The following is a 17,671-nucleotide window of genomic DNA, read 5'->3' on the forward strand; positions in this document are numbered from 1 at the left end:
TCATGTCGAGTGCGGCTCCAAACAAACTAAGCTAGATAAAGCATGACTGTCAAAAAGAAAGTGAACCTTGATTTCGATTAACTTAGGGGCTTCACTTAGCCTCTCTCTGAATATCTTTAATGTTGTGATTTTATTGCCCACCTGGCAGATTGTTCTAAACTTTTTTTTTATTTTATAAAATTGCTACACCCAATCACTCAATGGGGTGGCATGGTGGCACTGCTGCCTCACAGTGCCAGGGACCTGGGTTCGATTCCAGGCTTGGGTCACTGTGCAGAATCTGCACGTTCTCCCCGTGTCCGTGTGGGTTTGCTCCGGGTGCTCTGGTTTCCTCCCACAGTCCAAAGATGTGCTGGTTAGGTGCAATGGCCATGCTAAATTCTCCCTCAGTGTACCCGACCAGGCGCCTGAGTGTGGCGACTAGGGGATTTTCACAGTAACTTCATTGCAGTGTTATGTAAGCCTACTTGTGACACTAATAAATAAACTTTAAACTTCAATGTTCCTGAGAAGAACACAGGTTCTCGGCCATGCAGCAATCTGGAAGGTACCACACAAGTCTTGGCAAATAAAGACCAAGATAATTACACAGAGGCATGGGAACTAAAAAATGGGACTGCACACAGAAAGAAAACTGGCTACGCACAACAGCTAACTTTTAAAGGGGATATTTCTCCTCATATCAGTTTTGGGAAATTTCATGAAGATATACTCCTCAATCCTGTCTTCTTGGTTACTTTGAAATAATATTTCCGGGATACCATATTTGTACCAATTAATAATCTAGGACTCAGACTCCCACTCAGATTCAGGTGGAGCCAGTCTCAGTGGTCCAACTCCTTCCTGTACCAGTACTGGTGCCAGCGCCCAAGAAAAAAAATTCCTCTTTTCCACACCACTCTTTCAGCTTTGCATTTACTTCCCTTATCTGCTTCTTCCTACATGAATTAGCATGTTTTTTGTTATTTAGAGATTACTACCCAAGTGGGTCTGCTTTTTAGTTCCTACAACACCCTTAGCAGGACCTCTGGCTAGGGTAGAGAGTCACCCATTTAAGAAGAGATAAAGAGAAATATTTTCTCTCGGACAGTTGAGTCTCTTTGGGGCTCTCTTTGTCAAAAGGCAGTGGGACCAGTGTCCAAATATCTTTTAAGGCAAAACTAGATAGATTATTGATAAGCAAGGGGGTGAAAGGTTATCAGGAGTAGGTGGGAATATGGAGTTGAGATTACAATCAGATCAGACATGATCTTATTGAATGGTGGAGCAGGCTCGAAGGGCCAAGTGGCCTACTCCTGTTCCTAATTTACATGCTCAGATAAACACACTGGCAATATTTTGTCAAAAACATGAACTCTTGTTGCTTTTTATAGTAAAATTTGTATACCATGATTGGAAGGAAAGGATCACAGAGCAAACTGAAACTGAGAGACAAATGGACTCCTTTTAATCACAGTAAGACATGTTAGGCTTACCCCTTTTGTGGAGGTTTTGGAATTTTAACAATCCTAAAATTCATAATTGTAAAACTGAACTTTATTTACACTTGAACAACTTATATCTTTTATATGTTAAGATAACCCTGAATGATGCCAAACCAAGCTGAGGAACATTTGCTCACTTACCATCATTGACTCGATAACAAAGATTACACTTCCACCTCCTTTGATCAAGGAAGGATACAAATGGGTTAATGTACGTTCTGCAGGTTCGGCATCTGACAATGGTGCTGGACGTAATCACAGGCAAATGCTAAATTATCAATGAAACCAATCATTAGTATTAAGCAGAAATTCTAGCTGTTTTTATCCAAAAAAAAGCAAAGTTTGGTAACAACTGAAATAGAAACAGTAAAAGGCAGCTCCACACACTAGGCAAGGCTAATAAAGTATTGTTAACAGTACCTCCAGAGGAATTCTATGAGAAGAAATTCATGCACAAGCAGGTTTGGTTGCTCACTTGTCTGTGGAACCCATGAGGCACAATATCCCTCTCAGTGGATGGCAGTGGTTTCACCAGCAATTTTAATTCTGGTTAATCAACTTATGGTGAAGCCCTAATTAATCCCTTCAGCAGAAGTAAATCAATACAAAATTATAATGTTTATACTGAACGTACTTCAAACATGTAGTGACTGTTTGCCTTACTTATTACCTGAATACTTAGAAGCAGTGGTTAAATTTCTTCAAAGAACTTGCAAGTCTGTCTGGTCGGGAGGCTGCATGTTCCAGATTATTTATAAAATGTTTATCCTGAAAAGCATTTTTTACGAACTTGTAAAATGGCTGCTTGAACTTTTGTTTTAAGATTTCTTTCTACATCAATGATTTAGATGAAGGAATTAAATGCAATATTGCCAAATTTGTAGATAACACAATGCTGAGTGGGAGGGTGAACTGTGAGGAGGATGCAGAGATGCTTCAGTGTGATTTGGACAGGCTGAATGAGTGGGCAAATGCATGGCAGATGCAGTATAACGTGGAGAAATAAGAATATTTCTCATCAGTATTTACTGTTGAGGAAAGCATGGATGTTAGGGAACTTGGGGAAATAAATAGTCATGTCTTGAGGAGTGCACATATTACAGAGGAGGTGGTGCTGGAAGTCATAAAGCGCATCAAGATAGATAAATCCCCGGGACATGAAGAAGTGTATCCCAGGACATTGTGGGAGGCTAGGGAGGAAATTGCGGGTCCCCTAGCAGAGATATTTGAATCATCGATGGTCACAGGTGAGGTACCTGAAGATTGGAGGGTGGCAAATGGCAAATGTTGTGCCTTTGTTTAAAAAAGGGGTACATGTTCATAGCTCCTTGAAAGTGGAGTCACAGATGGACAGAGTGGTGAAGAAGGTATTCAGCATGCTTGGTTTCATTGGTCAGAACATTGCATAGAACAGTTGGGATGTCTTGTTGAAGTTGTACAAGACATTGGTAAGGCCATACTGGGTATAGTTCTGGTCACCCTATTACAGAAAGGATATTATTAAACTAGAAAGAGTGCAGAAAAGATTTACTAGGATGCTACTGGGACTTGATGGTTTTGAGTTATAAGGAGAGGTTAGATAGACTGGGACATTTTTTTCTGGAGTGTAGAAGGCTGAGGGGTGATCGTGTAGAGGTCTATAAAATAATGAGGGGCTAGATAGTCAATATCTTTTCCCAAAGGTAGGGAAGTCTAAAACTGGAGGGCATAGGTTTAAGGTGAGAGGGGAGAGATACAAAAGTGTCCAGAGGGGCAATTTCTTCACACAGAGGGTAGTGTGTGTCTGGAACAAGCTGCCAGAGGTAGTAGTAGAGGCGGTACAATTTTGTCTTTTAAAAAGCATTTAGACACTTGCATGGGTAAGATGGGTATAGAGGGATATGGGCCAAATGCGGGCAATTGGGACTAGCTTCGGGATTTTAAAAAAAGGACGGCATGGACAAGTTGGGCCAAAGAGCCTGTTTCCATGCTGTAAACCTCTATGGCTTTAATGAAATGTGAGGTTATCTGCTTCGGTAACAAAGAGGAAAGCCGATCATCTGAAATGGCTATAGATTGAGGAGAGGGAATGTGCAACGAGATCTGGTTGTCCTTGTACACAAGCCACTAAAAGTAAACATGCAAGGCAGCAAAAAAGGCAAATTGTATGTTGGCCTTCATAGAGAGAGGATTTGAGTACAGGAGCAGGGATGTCTTGCTGTAGTTATACAGGGCCTTGATGAAGCCACACCTGGAATAGTGTGTGCAGTTTTGGTCTCCTTTTCTAAAAAAGGACATTCTTTGAGGGAGTGCAGTGAAAATTTACCAGACTGATTCCTGGATGGCGGATTGAGTCAGTCAATTATATTCACTGGAGTTTAGATGAATGAGGAGGATCTCATAGAAACCTGTACAATTCTAACAGAACAAGACAGGGTAGATGCAGGATGGATGGAAGGGAAGTCCAGAACCAGGGTCACATTCTGAGGATATCATTTAGGACTGAGATGAGGAGAGATTTCTTCACCCAGAGAGTGGTGAGCCTGTGGAATTCTCTACCACAGAGAGCAGTTGAGGCCAAAATATTGTATGGTGTCAAGAATGAGTTAGATATAGATATTAGGGCTAAAGGAATCAAAGGATATGGGGGGCAAGAGTTAGGTTATTGAGTTGGATGATCAGCCATCATCATAGTGAATGGTGGAGCAGGCTCAAAGGGCCGAATGGTCTACTCTTGCTCCTATTTTCTATGTTTCTACTATATTCTAGCTCTCCAAGTAAGGAAATTTTAGCTTAGTGTTACAGAAGGCAGAACTGCACTCTATCTATCTCAAGACAAAGAAAAGCAACACAAACAGTTAAAGGGTTACACTTACACTAAGAGGGATTGCAAAACTTCACCTCCTCTAATGCTGAGTGGAGGATTAAAAAGGACAGGGAAAATCCAAGGGAAAACTTTTTTAAAATGTTAAGTCAAATTTGAATTTCAGTCACGTTGAGAACAATTAACAATTAAACTGCAGATTAAATATAAAACTAGTGATAGATGTACAATATGCAATTATATAATGAGTTGGCAGCATTAGGTTTCAGCCTTGCACAATGAGTTCCTGTTCTCATTAAAGTAGTGCTTCCCACAATTATCGCAGCTGTAGAAATTCAAGAAGTATTATTCATGTGTAGGAGAAAGGGGGTTTCTTGCCAATGTTACTTCCAGTGGTAGGGACACTAAGGAAAGAAGTCATCTTTACCTTTTGACTAACCTGGTAGCAGTAGTTCACTGATCCCCTTTATTATATAAGGTTTGAAAAAAAGACTGAACAACATTGTGGGCTTATAAAATTGCTTTTCATGCAAATATTTAGGCAGATACTGATACTGTCCTTACAACCATTTTTCATAATGGCTATCCCTCTACTTTCTAACATTCTTGCATGTTATGGAACAACAGTCAGTCTGGCCTACTGACAGCACTGACCACACTAAGAGGCAACATGCGTTGAACAACCAGCAGCAGTTCTGTATTGAAGATTTTGAGTACCACACCGTCATACAGTTGCACTATGAAAGATAGTCTGGGTGAAAGCCATTAGACACACCAAATAAAAAAAAGTTAATTACCGTCAAGTCTCTGAAGGGATGAAGTAATAATCCAAGAGGAAGTTTTGCTTTGTTCAGCAAAGCCTGAGTCTGCGGGATATTCATCAAAGTGCACCGGAATAGGCTGAGATAAAAGAGGATCAAAATAATTAAATCAGGCAATACTCCAAATATAGAATAAATCCTCAGGGAAAATATTCTATTTGGTTTTTCTACTCAATATGCTGCTTCTAGTGATGACTTTTGTTTTTAGCATTGCATATGCGAGATGAAATAGGGTGACTCCATGCGCCTGTAGGATAGAAGTGGCTATGGGTAAGTACACCTTTGACAAGTTACATCAGCCATTCCTCATTGCCTGTACTTGAAGATTCAGCATCAGCGAAAGCTTCAAATTTCACCTATACTTTCTGTGTGTTCAAGGGGAGGAAAGTTAGTGCAGGAGAACGGAACACTTTTCAGTGAGTTTCTAGTGCTAGCTTTAGTACAATTAGATACAAGAAAGATCCTTTTGTTGCAATCTCAAAAACACATTCCTGAGCACACCAGCGCAACATTTTTCATTCATTTTAGTGACCTTCTGGTGCTTTTCTTGAATATGGTTGTTAATTAAGTGAAGTTTTATGTTGTGATGCCTCGAATAGCTATATTGAGGCTGCCCAGTCTTAATTCTTCAAGAGTCTTTAAAAAGTCAGCAAATATTTTAAAAAATATAATCCGTCAGTCCAGACTTGATTCAAACCTAGGTCCCAAACTGATGGTCAAACTCCTACCAAGAAACGAACAGTTCAGCACATGACACCCAGAATTGATCAGGAGACTGATGTGATGCCTCCAATCCAAAAAAAAACTAAACACTAACTGGAAAATTTAGGAGGTCTGGTTACCAATTATGGGACAGAAAGAACTATTAATATAGACCATAACCTAAAATACTGTGAATGCATGTGTACACACATGGCAAAAATGTGATCTTTCACGTGATTGCAGCATTATCCTGTTTGAACATGGAGGTTGAAAGAATAAAGATGTTCACTTTTCAAAGCAAAATAACATTTTAAAATTTATTGCTTTGACTGAGAGTTTTTATAACTCGATGATCTTGAGATTTGTCCAAAGATCTTTGCAGAACTCAGAAATCCTAAGCAATCCATTCATTTGTGGGAATCATTTGATCTCAAGCCCCTGTAAATATTTTGGGTTGCACTTTATTTCACAACCTTTTTTCAGAATGTGGAGCATCGCAAAAATATTGGTTGTCATCAAAGGATTTGACAGTTCTGCACCTTCAGTTTAGTCAGACAGTGGAATGAACAATAGCAAATACTACAATCTCAAAACCATTTCACCATTTACAACCTGCTCCTTTTGTCTCAAACCTTCTGCATTATTCTAAGCTTTGCAAAGGATGGATAGAATCAGAGGCCACACTTAACTTACTTACAAATATAAACATGCACAGCTAGTATTAGAAAACTTTGAATAAAAATATAACCACGTGATAAATTGTTATTTGTCACAAGTGAATAAAGGTTTTATGGTTTGCAAACCTGGAAATGAAACTTGATCAATAGCGCAATTATAATTTTCTAGCTGCAGCTGGCTATAACCAATACACTGGAATTTCAGTTCCGACAAAGATCATCAACCTGAAATATAAACTCTTGTTTCTCTCACTGCAGATGCTGCCAGACCTGCTTAGTATTTTCAGCATTTTCTGCTTCTTTTTCGGATATCCAGTATCTGCTGTATCTTATTAGTCACAAGTAAGACTTACATTAAGACTGCAATGAAGTTACTGTGAAATTCCCCGAGTTGCCACAGTCCGGCGCCTATTCGGGTCAATGCGCCTAACCAGCATGTCTTTCAGAATGTGGGAGGAAACCAGAGCACCCGGAGGAAACCCACGCAGACATGGGGAGAACATGCAAACTCCGCAGAGACCGTGACCCAAGCTGGCAATCGAACCCAAGTCCCTGGCGCTGTGAAGCAGCAGTGCTACTGTGCCGCCCCATCTTGCATATGCACTGGATTTTACAGGGCCAGAAAATGTCAATTTTAGCATAGGGAATAACATAAAATGCACAATCTTAATGCAATTCAGATACAGCACCTTCCAGAGAATATTTTTTAAATTAGTTTCAATCTGATTATCACAGATTGGCTTGTGCTAATGTTGCTCTTAATTCAGCATTTGAAATTCTTCTAAAAGTCTACAGGTTGCAAATATTTCTCTTGGATCACCCAAGCCTGTGCATGGGTCGTGTGCTTCACTGGCTAGACCAGCATTTACTGCTCATCCCTAATTGTCCTGGAGAAGGTGGTTGTAAGCTGCCTTCTTTAACCGCTGAAGTCCACGTGGTGCAGATGCAGCCACAGTATTATCAGGGAGGGTGTTCCAGGGTTTTCACCCAGCGACAGTGAAGGAACAGCGTTATATTTCAAAGTCAGGCTGGTGATTGGCTTGGAGGGGAACTTCTAGGTGGTGGTGTTCACATGTTTGCTGCCCTCGTCCTTCTAGACGGTAGCATTCGTGGGTTTGAAAGGTGCCAAGAAGTCTTGGCAAGTTCCCGCAGTGCATTTTGTAGATAGTGTGTCACTGTGTGTCATTGGTGGAGAGAATGAATGTTTGTGGATGGGTTGCCAATCAAGTGAGCTGCTTTCTCCTGGATGGGTGTCAAGGTTCTTGAGTGTTGTTGGAGCGGCACTCATCCAGGCAAGTGGAGAATATTCCATTCCACTCCTGACTTGTTCCTTGTAGATGGTGGACAAGCTTTGGGGAGTCAGGAGGGGAGTTGCTCACCTCAGAATTCCTAGCCTCTGACCTGTTCTTATAGTCGAGAATAAAGCAGCCCGCTTGATTGCTATCCCTTCCACAAACATTCACTCCCTTCATCAGTGACGAACAGTGGCAGTGATGTGCATCATCTATTAGACGCACTGCAGGAATTCACCAAGGTTCCTTCAGCAGCACTTTCCAAACCCAGAACCATTACCATCTAGAATGACAAGAACAGCAGCAACATGAGAACACCAGATGCAAGTTGCCCCCCAAGCCACTCGCCATCCTGACTTGCAAATATATTACCATTCCTTCACTGTTGCTGGGTCAAAATCTTGGAATTCCTTTCCCAGCAGCACTGTGGGTGTACCTACACCTCAGGGACTGCAACAGTTCAAGAAAGCAGCTCACTACCATGTTCTCAAGGGCAGCTAGGGATAGGCAATAAATGTTGGCCCAGTCAGTGAAGCCTACATTGCGTGAAAGGAATTTTAAAAAAAGTCATAGTATTTATCTGGTTACTCCATTTCAGTTTCTGCTCAATGGTAACCCCCCCGCAGAATATTGATAGCGGAGATTCAGCAATGGTAATGCCATTGAATGTGAAGGGGCTATGAATAGATTTTCTTGTTGGAGATGCTCATTGCCACTTACCTGGCACAAATGTTACCTGCCACTTGTCAGCCCAAGCTTGGATATTGTCCAGGTCTTGCTACATTTGGACATGGACTGCTTCAGTATCTGAGGAGTTACAAATGGTGCTGAACGTTGTGCAAACATCATCCAACACCCCAGCATCTGATCTTATGATGGAGGGAAGGTCACCGATGAAGCAGCACAAGATGGTTTGGGCTCCTTGATGCCACACTCAGTCAAATGCTGCCTTGATGTCAAGGGCAATCACGCTCACTTCAACTCTGGAGTTCAGCTCTTTAGTCCATGTTTGAACCAAGGCTGTAAAGAAGTCCAGAGCTGAGTGACCCTGGCAGATCCCAAACTGAGCGTCAGTGAGCAAGTTATTGCTAAGCAGCCCTGGCCCACAGCTACTCATGGATGCCCTGTTTTGAGATACTAGCTCTGTTTGAAATCATTTCCACTCATCTGACGAAGGAACAGCGCTCCGAAAGCTTATGGTATTTGCTACCAAATAAACCCGTTGGGACTTTAACCTGGTGTTGTTAAAACTCTTACTGTGTTCACCCCAGTCCAACGCCGGCATCTCCACATCATGAAATCATTTAGCACAGTGGTAATGATTTAACATGATGGAAGGTATCCTCAATGTGAAGACAGGCTTGGTCTCCACAAAGACTGTGCAGTGGTCACTCTTACCGATACTGTCATGGACAGATGCATTTGCAGTGGGCAGATTGGTGAGGATGAGGTAAAGCGGACTTTTCCCTCTTGTTGGTTCCCTCACCACCTGCCACAGACCATCCTGGCAGTTATTAGGGCTTGACCAACTCGGTCAGCGGTAGTGCTACTGAGCCCTCTTGGTGATGGACATTGAAGTCTCCCATTCAGATTACATTCTGCGCCCTTTCCACCCTCAGTGTTTCCTCCAAGTGATGTCGAACATGGAGGAGTATAGGTTCACCAGCTGAGGGGAGGGCAATAGATAGTAATCAGCAGGAGGATACCTAGTCCACGTTTGACCTGATGTCATGAGACTTCATGGGATCAGGAGAAGGTGCTGAAGACTCCCAAGGCAATTCCCTCCCAAGTGTATACCACTGTGCCATCACCTCTGCTGGGACTGTCCTGCCGGTGGGATTAGGGCATACGCAGGGATGTGCGGATCAAAACTGAGGAACAACAAACATGCTGTACGCGCTATAGTAAATAAGGCTCTTGTTGACTTACTCTGGGCTGCAGTTAAGCTTTTTCAGTTCTGGACTTAAATTGGATTGAGGGCTCAGCATTGGAACAGGTGGAAGAATATTCCGTTCTTGAAGCAGACTGACTTGACGCAGGGCTTCGGCCTTGCGGTTATTCCGAAAGGTCAGCCCCTCCATGGTCGACGACAACTGATTAACACTGGAAAAAGGCTGCAATTAAAGAAAAGGTACTTTTATCTGGTTTTACGTTTTAACTTCAGCATCCATTTTCTTACATAAACTAAAATAAAATGTAAAAAAAACAAACTTTTTAATATTAATTAATTTTATTATTATTGAAATATTGAAACACCGAAACCCTGTTGGAATGTCTAAACAGATTGTCAGTTTGAAAGGGGTGCCGCAGTTACAATCGAAAACCACACAGCAAATTTACTAAAATCAAACTTAATGTATATCTGCAAGAAATTCTGATTTTCCAAGAAATTTTCAAAATAAATTCAGGGCACTAAAATTAGACACAGAATATTTCACTTAGCCAAATGTTGATGTAAGATTTAATTTTGATAGAACAATTTGCCATGTCAGATTTGTTCTTCTGATGGAAGGCAGCAAGCAGATCACTTTAAATTTGGTCTTGATTTTCAAAGGTTTTACTAGCAAGCAAATTAATTTATACCATCCAAATCCAGTGCAATGTGAAGATGCATTTCCAGTCTAGATGTGACAAAAACATGTGCACAATATCAAGCTTCTTTTTTCAGGAGGAGAGACTTTGTTACAGTGCTAATCTGACGCATCTCCACAAACAGGACCATTTTCAAACCAAATTCTCCAACAAAGAAATAGACCAACTGTGTGTGTCCTTAAGCTGTTTAATGGAAGAATGAGTTAATGCAAATTTAAAAAATTGTACTACAATGTTCCCACTTCCCCATCTGCAGTGAAAATACCCATTATGTATAGATATAAAATATTTTACACTTGCATAACTTTGGATAGTTCCAATGATTGCCCCGTTCCCTGCCCCACTATCTACCAGAAGTTGAGAAATTTATCCAAGTCAATAACCAAAACCCCTTTTCTGAAGCATCACAAAGTGCAGAGGTTTCTCATCCTCAAAGAATCTTCAAACTTCAACACAGAAATAGGTCATTCAGCCCAAAAGGGCTGTGTCAATGTTCATGTTTCTTCCTACTTTACTTCACCCTATCAATGGATCCTTCTATCCCTTTCTCCCCCATGTACTTGCCTATGTTACATGCAGCAATAACACATATTCCTGCTGGATCCATTAACTTACAAACGCTGGAGAGGAAGGAATAGGCATATGCAACAACTGGGGGTAAATGACTAGTCACAACTTTTGAATATGAAAAGAACAATTCCACAGGGGTAAAGCAAGATATTCACACAAAAATATTGCCCACATTGACACAAAATACCAAAGATTCCCCAACTTTTCTCCCACCTCCCCAGCATATCCTTTTTGGGGGAGTAGCAAGTGAGGAAGGTTAAGAGGAGATTACATTGAGATCATCTTCAGACAAATACAAGGGGCGGGATTTTCCGACCCCGCTCACCCCAAAACCAGAAAATCCTGCCCAAGGTCAACAGACCTTTGGATGGTCCGTGTCCCGCCCGCTGCGATTCTTGTGGTAGGCAGGATGGGAAAATTCCACAGAAGTTCTACCTGAGCAAACTGCTGAGGTCCTGGAGAATATCCTGGGCCAGTGGGTGGACACACAGATTGCGAAGGAGAAACTACGTTCTGGTAGGCTGGTTGGAGAGTTGGATATGCGTAACCAAATGGTTTAGTACTCTTCAATGGATGTGGATCAGAAGGAGCAGGAGCTGTGGTAATTGAAGGTGTTGAATCTGCAAAAATTAATCATGAAAATACAACTACAATAATATTCAAAGAAAGATAGAATGCGTCTTTATACAGTCAGCACAACCTAAAACACTTCAACTCAATGAAGCATAGCCACAGTTGTAATGCAGCAAAACATGGCAGCCGATTTGTGTATGGCATGGTGCAACAAACAGCAAAGAGCTAATGACAAGATAATCTAGTTTTAGTCGCATTTGAGAGAACCAGGGCATTAAAAATGACCAGGTAACAGTTCTTATATTCAGAATTTTATTTGGAAAGTTACCATTCCTAAATCTGCAATAACTTTTTTCTACTTATTTTTAGAATATGGGGAGCGTTGACAACAACACCAGCATTTATTCCCCCAAATGCCCTCAAAGTGGTAGTTTTTGAAACACTGCAGTCCATATCCACGATGCTGTTTGGGAGGGAATTGAGGACTTTGTCCCAGCGACAGAAGGATTGGTGATATAGTTCCAAATCAGAATGGTCTGTGACTTGGAAGGAAACTTGCAAGCGGTGGTGCACCCATGCTTCAGGTACCTTTGTTCTTCTTGGCAGAGGTCGTGTGTTTGAAAGATAGTATTGAAGGCGGCTAGGCGAGTTGTGGCAGTGCATTGATAATGGTATACACTGCCATCGCTGTGCATCGATAACGGAGGCAGTGAACGTTTAAGATGGTGGATGGGGTACCGATCAAGTGGGCTCCTTGTCCTGGACATTGTCAATCTTTGAACTGCACTCATATAGGCAAGTGTAAACAATTTCAACACCCTCCTGACTTGTGCCCTGTAGGTGCTGGACACGCTTTAGAGAGTCAGTAAATGATTTGTTACAGACTCTGACCTGCTCTCATAGTCACAGTATTTATACGACTGGCTAATTTAAGTTTCTAGTCAATGACAAACTTCAGGATGCTGACAATCAGGGATTCTGTGATGATATGCCATTGAATGCCTTCGGGGAAATAGTTAGGTTCTCTCTTGTTGGAAATGGCCACAGCCGGTTATTTGTATGGCACAAGTGTTACTTGCCACTTTTTAGCCCAAGCTTGAATGTTGTGCAGGACCTGCGGCACAGATACAGGCTGCTTATCTGTGGGATTATTAATGGTACTGAACTCTGTGCAACATTAGCCAACATTTCACTTTCTGACCTCATGAAAGAGGGAAGGTCATCAATGAAGCGGCTAAAGATGTTTGGCCTAAGACATGACTCTGATGAACTCATAGTGATGTCCAAGGATTAAAATGATTGGCCTCCAACAATCATAAGCATTTTCCTTTGTAATCAGTATGACTCTAACCAGTGGAGCTTTTAATCCCTGATTCCCAACTACTTTAATTTTAATGCCATGTTCATTCAAATGCTGCCTCGATTCCAAGGACAAGCAATCTCCCCATAACGCTGAAATTCAACTCTTTTGCCCACGTTTGGGCCAAAGCTGTAATGTAATCAGGAGCTGAGCGGCCCTGGCAGAACCCAAACTTAGCAGCGACAAGCAAGCTGTTATTTTTTTTCTTATTTGTTCTCAGGATGTGGGCATTGCTGGCTAGGCCACATTTGCTGCTCATCCCTAATTGCCTGAGATGGCAGTGGTAAGCCACCTTCTTGAACTGCTGCAGTCCATGAGGTGCAGGCACACCCACAGTGGTGTTAGGAAGTGAGTTCCAGGAGTTTGACCCGGCAACAATGAAGGAATGGTGAGTGGATTTGAGGGAAACTTGCCGTTGGTGGTGTTCCGTGAATTGCTTATCCTTGTCCTTCTACATGGTAGAGGTTAAAGGTTTGGAAGATGCAGCCAAAGCAGCCATAGCAATTTGCTGAAAAGCATTTCATAGATGGTACACACTGCTGCCACTTTGCATTGGTGTTGGAGGAAGTGAATGTTGAAGGTGGTGGATGGGGATGTCAATCACCCACCCATGCTGGGGAATGGGTTCCTAGCTGCCTCAGTCTTCTATTTCTTGATCAAGTAGCAATTATTCTCTTGTAAGCAGTGTGCCAAAAAATGCAACACAACTAAATCCCAATCTCCTCCAATTTCCATGCAGGTGTTCTTGTCAAGGGGGTCCTGTTTATTTTGCAGCATTCCAATTGATCACAGGGTGAAAGTCAAACTTGAACATTCTGGTCTGTGTGTAAATATTATATCGGGCAATGACATTTGATTTGATATTTTATCAATGATATTATCAACTAACTTACTGTTGTAACACTATACACCCTTTAACATTAAACCTTGCTGAGAGAAACTGAGTGGTCACAACTCTGAAGTTATGGTCAAATCCAGCCCAAGGTGTTGATGAAGCTCAATCTCTTTGTTACATGTATGGGATTTCCATAAAACCATGCTCCAAATGGCCCAATTCATTACTGATTGATGGAAATTTGGTACTCTCATTTGGGGTAGAAAGGTTAAAGGATGTTAAAATGCAACACGAATACTTTCTAAGGTTAGATGTAACATCACTGAAGCAGAGTAGAAGTTACTTAACTTTGTAACCAGTTGTACTATTACGCGGCTAGGTCTTAATCTGGAGCCTAGAGACTTAAAATAAAAAGTATTCTATTTGCCCACCATCAGCATCCATGTTATGATAAGCTGAGAAACCGAACATACTGACAAGTCTCCAACTCCATAGAATTCCTACAGTGCAGAAAGAGGCCATTTAACTCAGCAAGTCTGCACTGAAGAGCATCTCACCCAAGCTCACCCCATTCCCTTAACCCCACACATTTACCAAGGCTAATCCACCTAACCTGCATATCTTTGGACTGTGGAAGGAAACCGGAGCACCTGGAGGAGAATGTGCAAACCCCACATAGACAGTTAGCTAAGGCCGGAATCAACCCTGGCGTTGTGAGGCAGCAATGCTAACCACTGTGCTGTTTCCACTTGCTCAATGAATGACATTTCAGTTAGTCTCAGCCTCCCACAACCAAGTCTTGAATGAACAATATGAAATAATGTGTTTACAGAAAAAATACAGTGGGAGAAGATGAATGCCCTCAATACAATGCACTGAAAGACACAAAATAACATGTCCTTCCTGGGATCAAGATCAACAGTAAAATTAAAAATACTTCCCAAATGGACAGGGTATTTGAAATTTAACAAATACTCCTCTGCCCCTGCTAGAGTGAACAAGTTCCTCCTTTTAAAGTTGCCATGTGATAAAGATACTGACGGGCTTATTAATCTTGTGAAGTTTTTCTCTCAAGTTCACTTCAGTAAAACTGTGGAACACACTCAGCAGAAACATAACTCAGCTAAGTTTTGTGCAACACCTTGCAAGTACATTAACATATTGCTGTATTTAATTCAAACATGAACAAGATTATTGCCATATTTTTAAACGCTGACCGATTCTCATCATGTTCTGCATTTGAATGATTTCTTTGGATTCTTTATTTTCTATTTAGAGTCACAATTATTACATTTACCAGCAGTTCTAAAAAGGTCAGCTTCATACCCAAAAAACTCAAGTAGAATTTCTGTCTAAATTAGAACAATGAGCCAGCGATTTGAAAACATTTTTGATTTGCTACAAAATCAAACAGTTATGGAAACTACAGATTAGGTATCTGAAAATGAGCTTCATAGCCACTGTGCAAAAATTTATTTATTTACAAATTAAACATCCAATTCAACACTCAACATGAAAAAAATGACAGAAGTGCTTTCATGAAATGAGTTCTCGCAGTCTCAAAGCTTCCACTGAGAGTTCGGGCTCTAATGGTACAGAACTGTCACATACTTGTTCTGAACTGGCAGCCTGTTCAAGAAGACCACCTGGCTGTGGTGGAAAATTGTCATATTCTGCATTAGAGGTCACTCCTGAGATTGGAGCTGTGTTCTGCACTTAATCATATACGAACCTCATCTGAAGGTTCAAAATTGGCAAGTGTCCAGCACTAATATAATTAGTTTTGAGTTATTTACTCGACATAAAAAGTTGAAAAAAAGTTTTTTAAAAAAACAAAGACAGTTAATCACATGCAATGAATGCTTTAGAAGGAAGGTGTAAAAAGATTAGGTCTAGGAAACAGCACACGTCTCCGAAACTCATACATATATCACCCTTTTCATCCAAAATAAGCAGTTACCTTGGTAGCTTCCACCTTCCAAAGCATCATAGTTGTTGGGAAGTGAAGTGTTAGTGGATGATGAGGAGGAAGAGGAAGAGTCCACACCTAGAAAAATAATAATCAAAACATGTTACACGTTCACAGAAAGTCACACATTCACAAAAAAAACCCATGTAGGGCTGCAATTAAAATGGATGTATAAAATATAAATGGAACTTTATCCAGAACCTTTGCTTTCACAAAGAAACATCTCACCATTTGCTCAGCAGAACAAATCAAATTTCATTTTCAGTTAATAAAATGCGTGCAGCATTGAAAACAATCTTACTAAGGAAATAACTGACTTACACAGTACTTTTGCCCATGTTATCAGGTCTTCACAATACTTTGTACAGCAAGTGCAAGATAACTAAAGCAGTCTCTGAACATTTTAAAGAACAACAGTACAAGTTAAATACGCCATTGTAAACATTCATATTTACGAGAAATTGAAAACGTTATACAAAAATCTAATTGTCCATTTTGTTGAATTGACTACTCATCTCAGGAAATGTCATTTGAATGCAATTCACAGGAATAAGTATTGGTCTACTGGACTAAAAGGCAAAATGTGGAATTGATCTTCTCTTTCAAAATTACAAAAATATAGAAATTGTTATAATCATTTACCTAGTTAGATTCTTATAACCTCAATTGCTAAAAGTCATTTTTGGGTTAATGATAATATTTTGCATATTACAGCTAATAATCTAACTCGGAGGAGGTTATTTTAGGCACCCAAGGTCATCAATTACATGCATTATTTCTATCAAGGTCACCTTCTTCACCCCCAGCCCACTGCTTCTCTTTCACCTTTGATTTATTGTCACATGTATTGGTATACAGTGAAAAGTATTGTTTCTTGTGCAATATATAGACAAAGCATACCGTACATAGAGAAGGAAAGGAGAGAGTGCAGAATGTAGTGTTACAGTCATAGCTAGGATGTAGAGAAAGATCAACTTATTGCGAGGTAGGTCCATTCAAAAGTCTGATGGCAGCAGGGAAGAAGCTGTTCTTGAGTCAGTTGTACGTATCCTCAGACTTTTGTATTCTTTTCCCGACGGAAGGTGGTGGAAGAGAGTACATCTGGGGTGTGTGGGGTCTTTGATTATGCTGGCTGCTTTTCTGAGGCAGTGGGAAGTGTAGACAGTGTCAATGGGTGGGAGGCTAGTTTGAGTGACGGACTGGATTTCGTTCACGACCCTTTGTAGTTTCTTACGGTCTTAGACAGAGCAGGAGCCATACCAAGTCGTGATACAACCAGAAAGAACATGCTTTCTATGGTGCATCTATAAAAGTTGGTGAGAGTCGCCATGGACATGCCAAATTTCCTTAGTCTTGTGTGAAAGTAGAGACTTTGATGGGCTTTCTTAACAATAGTGTCGGCATGGAGGGACCAGGACAGGTTGTTGGTGATGATCTGAACACCTAAAAACTTGAAGCTCTTGACCATTTCTACTTCATCCCCACTGATGTAGACAGGGGCATGTCCTCCACTGCGCTTCCTGAAGTCGATGACTTCTTTGTTTTGTTGACATTGAGGAAGAGATTATTGTCCTCACACCAGTTCACCAGATTCTCTATCTCTTTCCTGTACTCTGTCTCATCATTATTTGAGATCCGAACCACTAAGATGGTGTCATCAGCAAACTTGAAAATCAAGATGGAGGGGAATTTGGCCACAAAGTCATAGATGTATAAGGAGTATAGTAAGGGGCTGAGAACACAGCCTTGTGGGGCACCGGTGTTGAGGGTGATCATGGAGGTGCTGTTGTTGCCTATCCTTACTGATTGCGGTCTGTGGGTGAGGAAGTTCAGGATCCAGTCGCAGATGGAGGAGCCGAGTCCCAGAGTTTGGAGATGAGTTTTGTAAGAATAATGGTGTTTAAGGCTGAGCTGTATTCGATAAATATGAGTCTGACATAGGTGTCCTTGTTACCTAGGTGTTCCAGGGATGAGTGCAGGGCCAGGGAAATGG

The 17,671-nt window shown here is 41.1% G+C and overlaps 1 protein-coding gene across 4 annotated transcripts in view; it reads right to left on the reverse strand.

The window, feature by feature from the left end:
* Positions 1–17,671, reverse strand: part of LOC144493684 (protein transport protein Sec24B-like) — a 102,403-nt gene that overhangs the window by 39,434 nt on the left and 45,298 nt on the right. For 2 of the 4 annotated variants that reach the window (XM_078213040.1, XM_078213020.1), the window contains 5 exons: positions 15,670–15,756; positions 11,377–11,537; positions 9,709–9,893; positions 5,085–5,187; positions 1,626–1,752 (listed from right to left, as the gene is read on the reverse strand). In XM_078213040.1, the coding sequence (XP_078069166.1) occupies positions 1,626–1,752; positions 5,085–5,187; positions 9,709–9,893; positions 11,377–11,537; positions 15,670–15,756 (663 nt within the window). Of the gene's footprint in view, positions 1–1,625; positions 1,753–5,084; positions 5,188–9,708; positions 9,894–11,376; positions 11,562–15,669; positions 15,757–17,671 lie in introns of all 4 variants that reach the window. The other 2 variants (XM_078213031.1, XM_078213011.1) reach the window with 1 other exon arrangement.

Source organism: Mustelus asterias, chromosome 1 (assembly GCF_964213995.1).
Source record: "Mustelus asterias chromosome 1, sMusAst1.hap1.1, whole genome shotgun sequence".
NCBI classification, from domain to species: domain Eukaryota; kingdom Metazoa; phylum Chordata; class Chondrichthyes; order Carcharhiniformes; family Triakidae; genus Mustelus; species Mustelus asterias.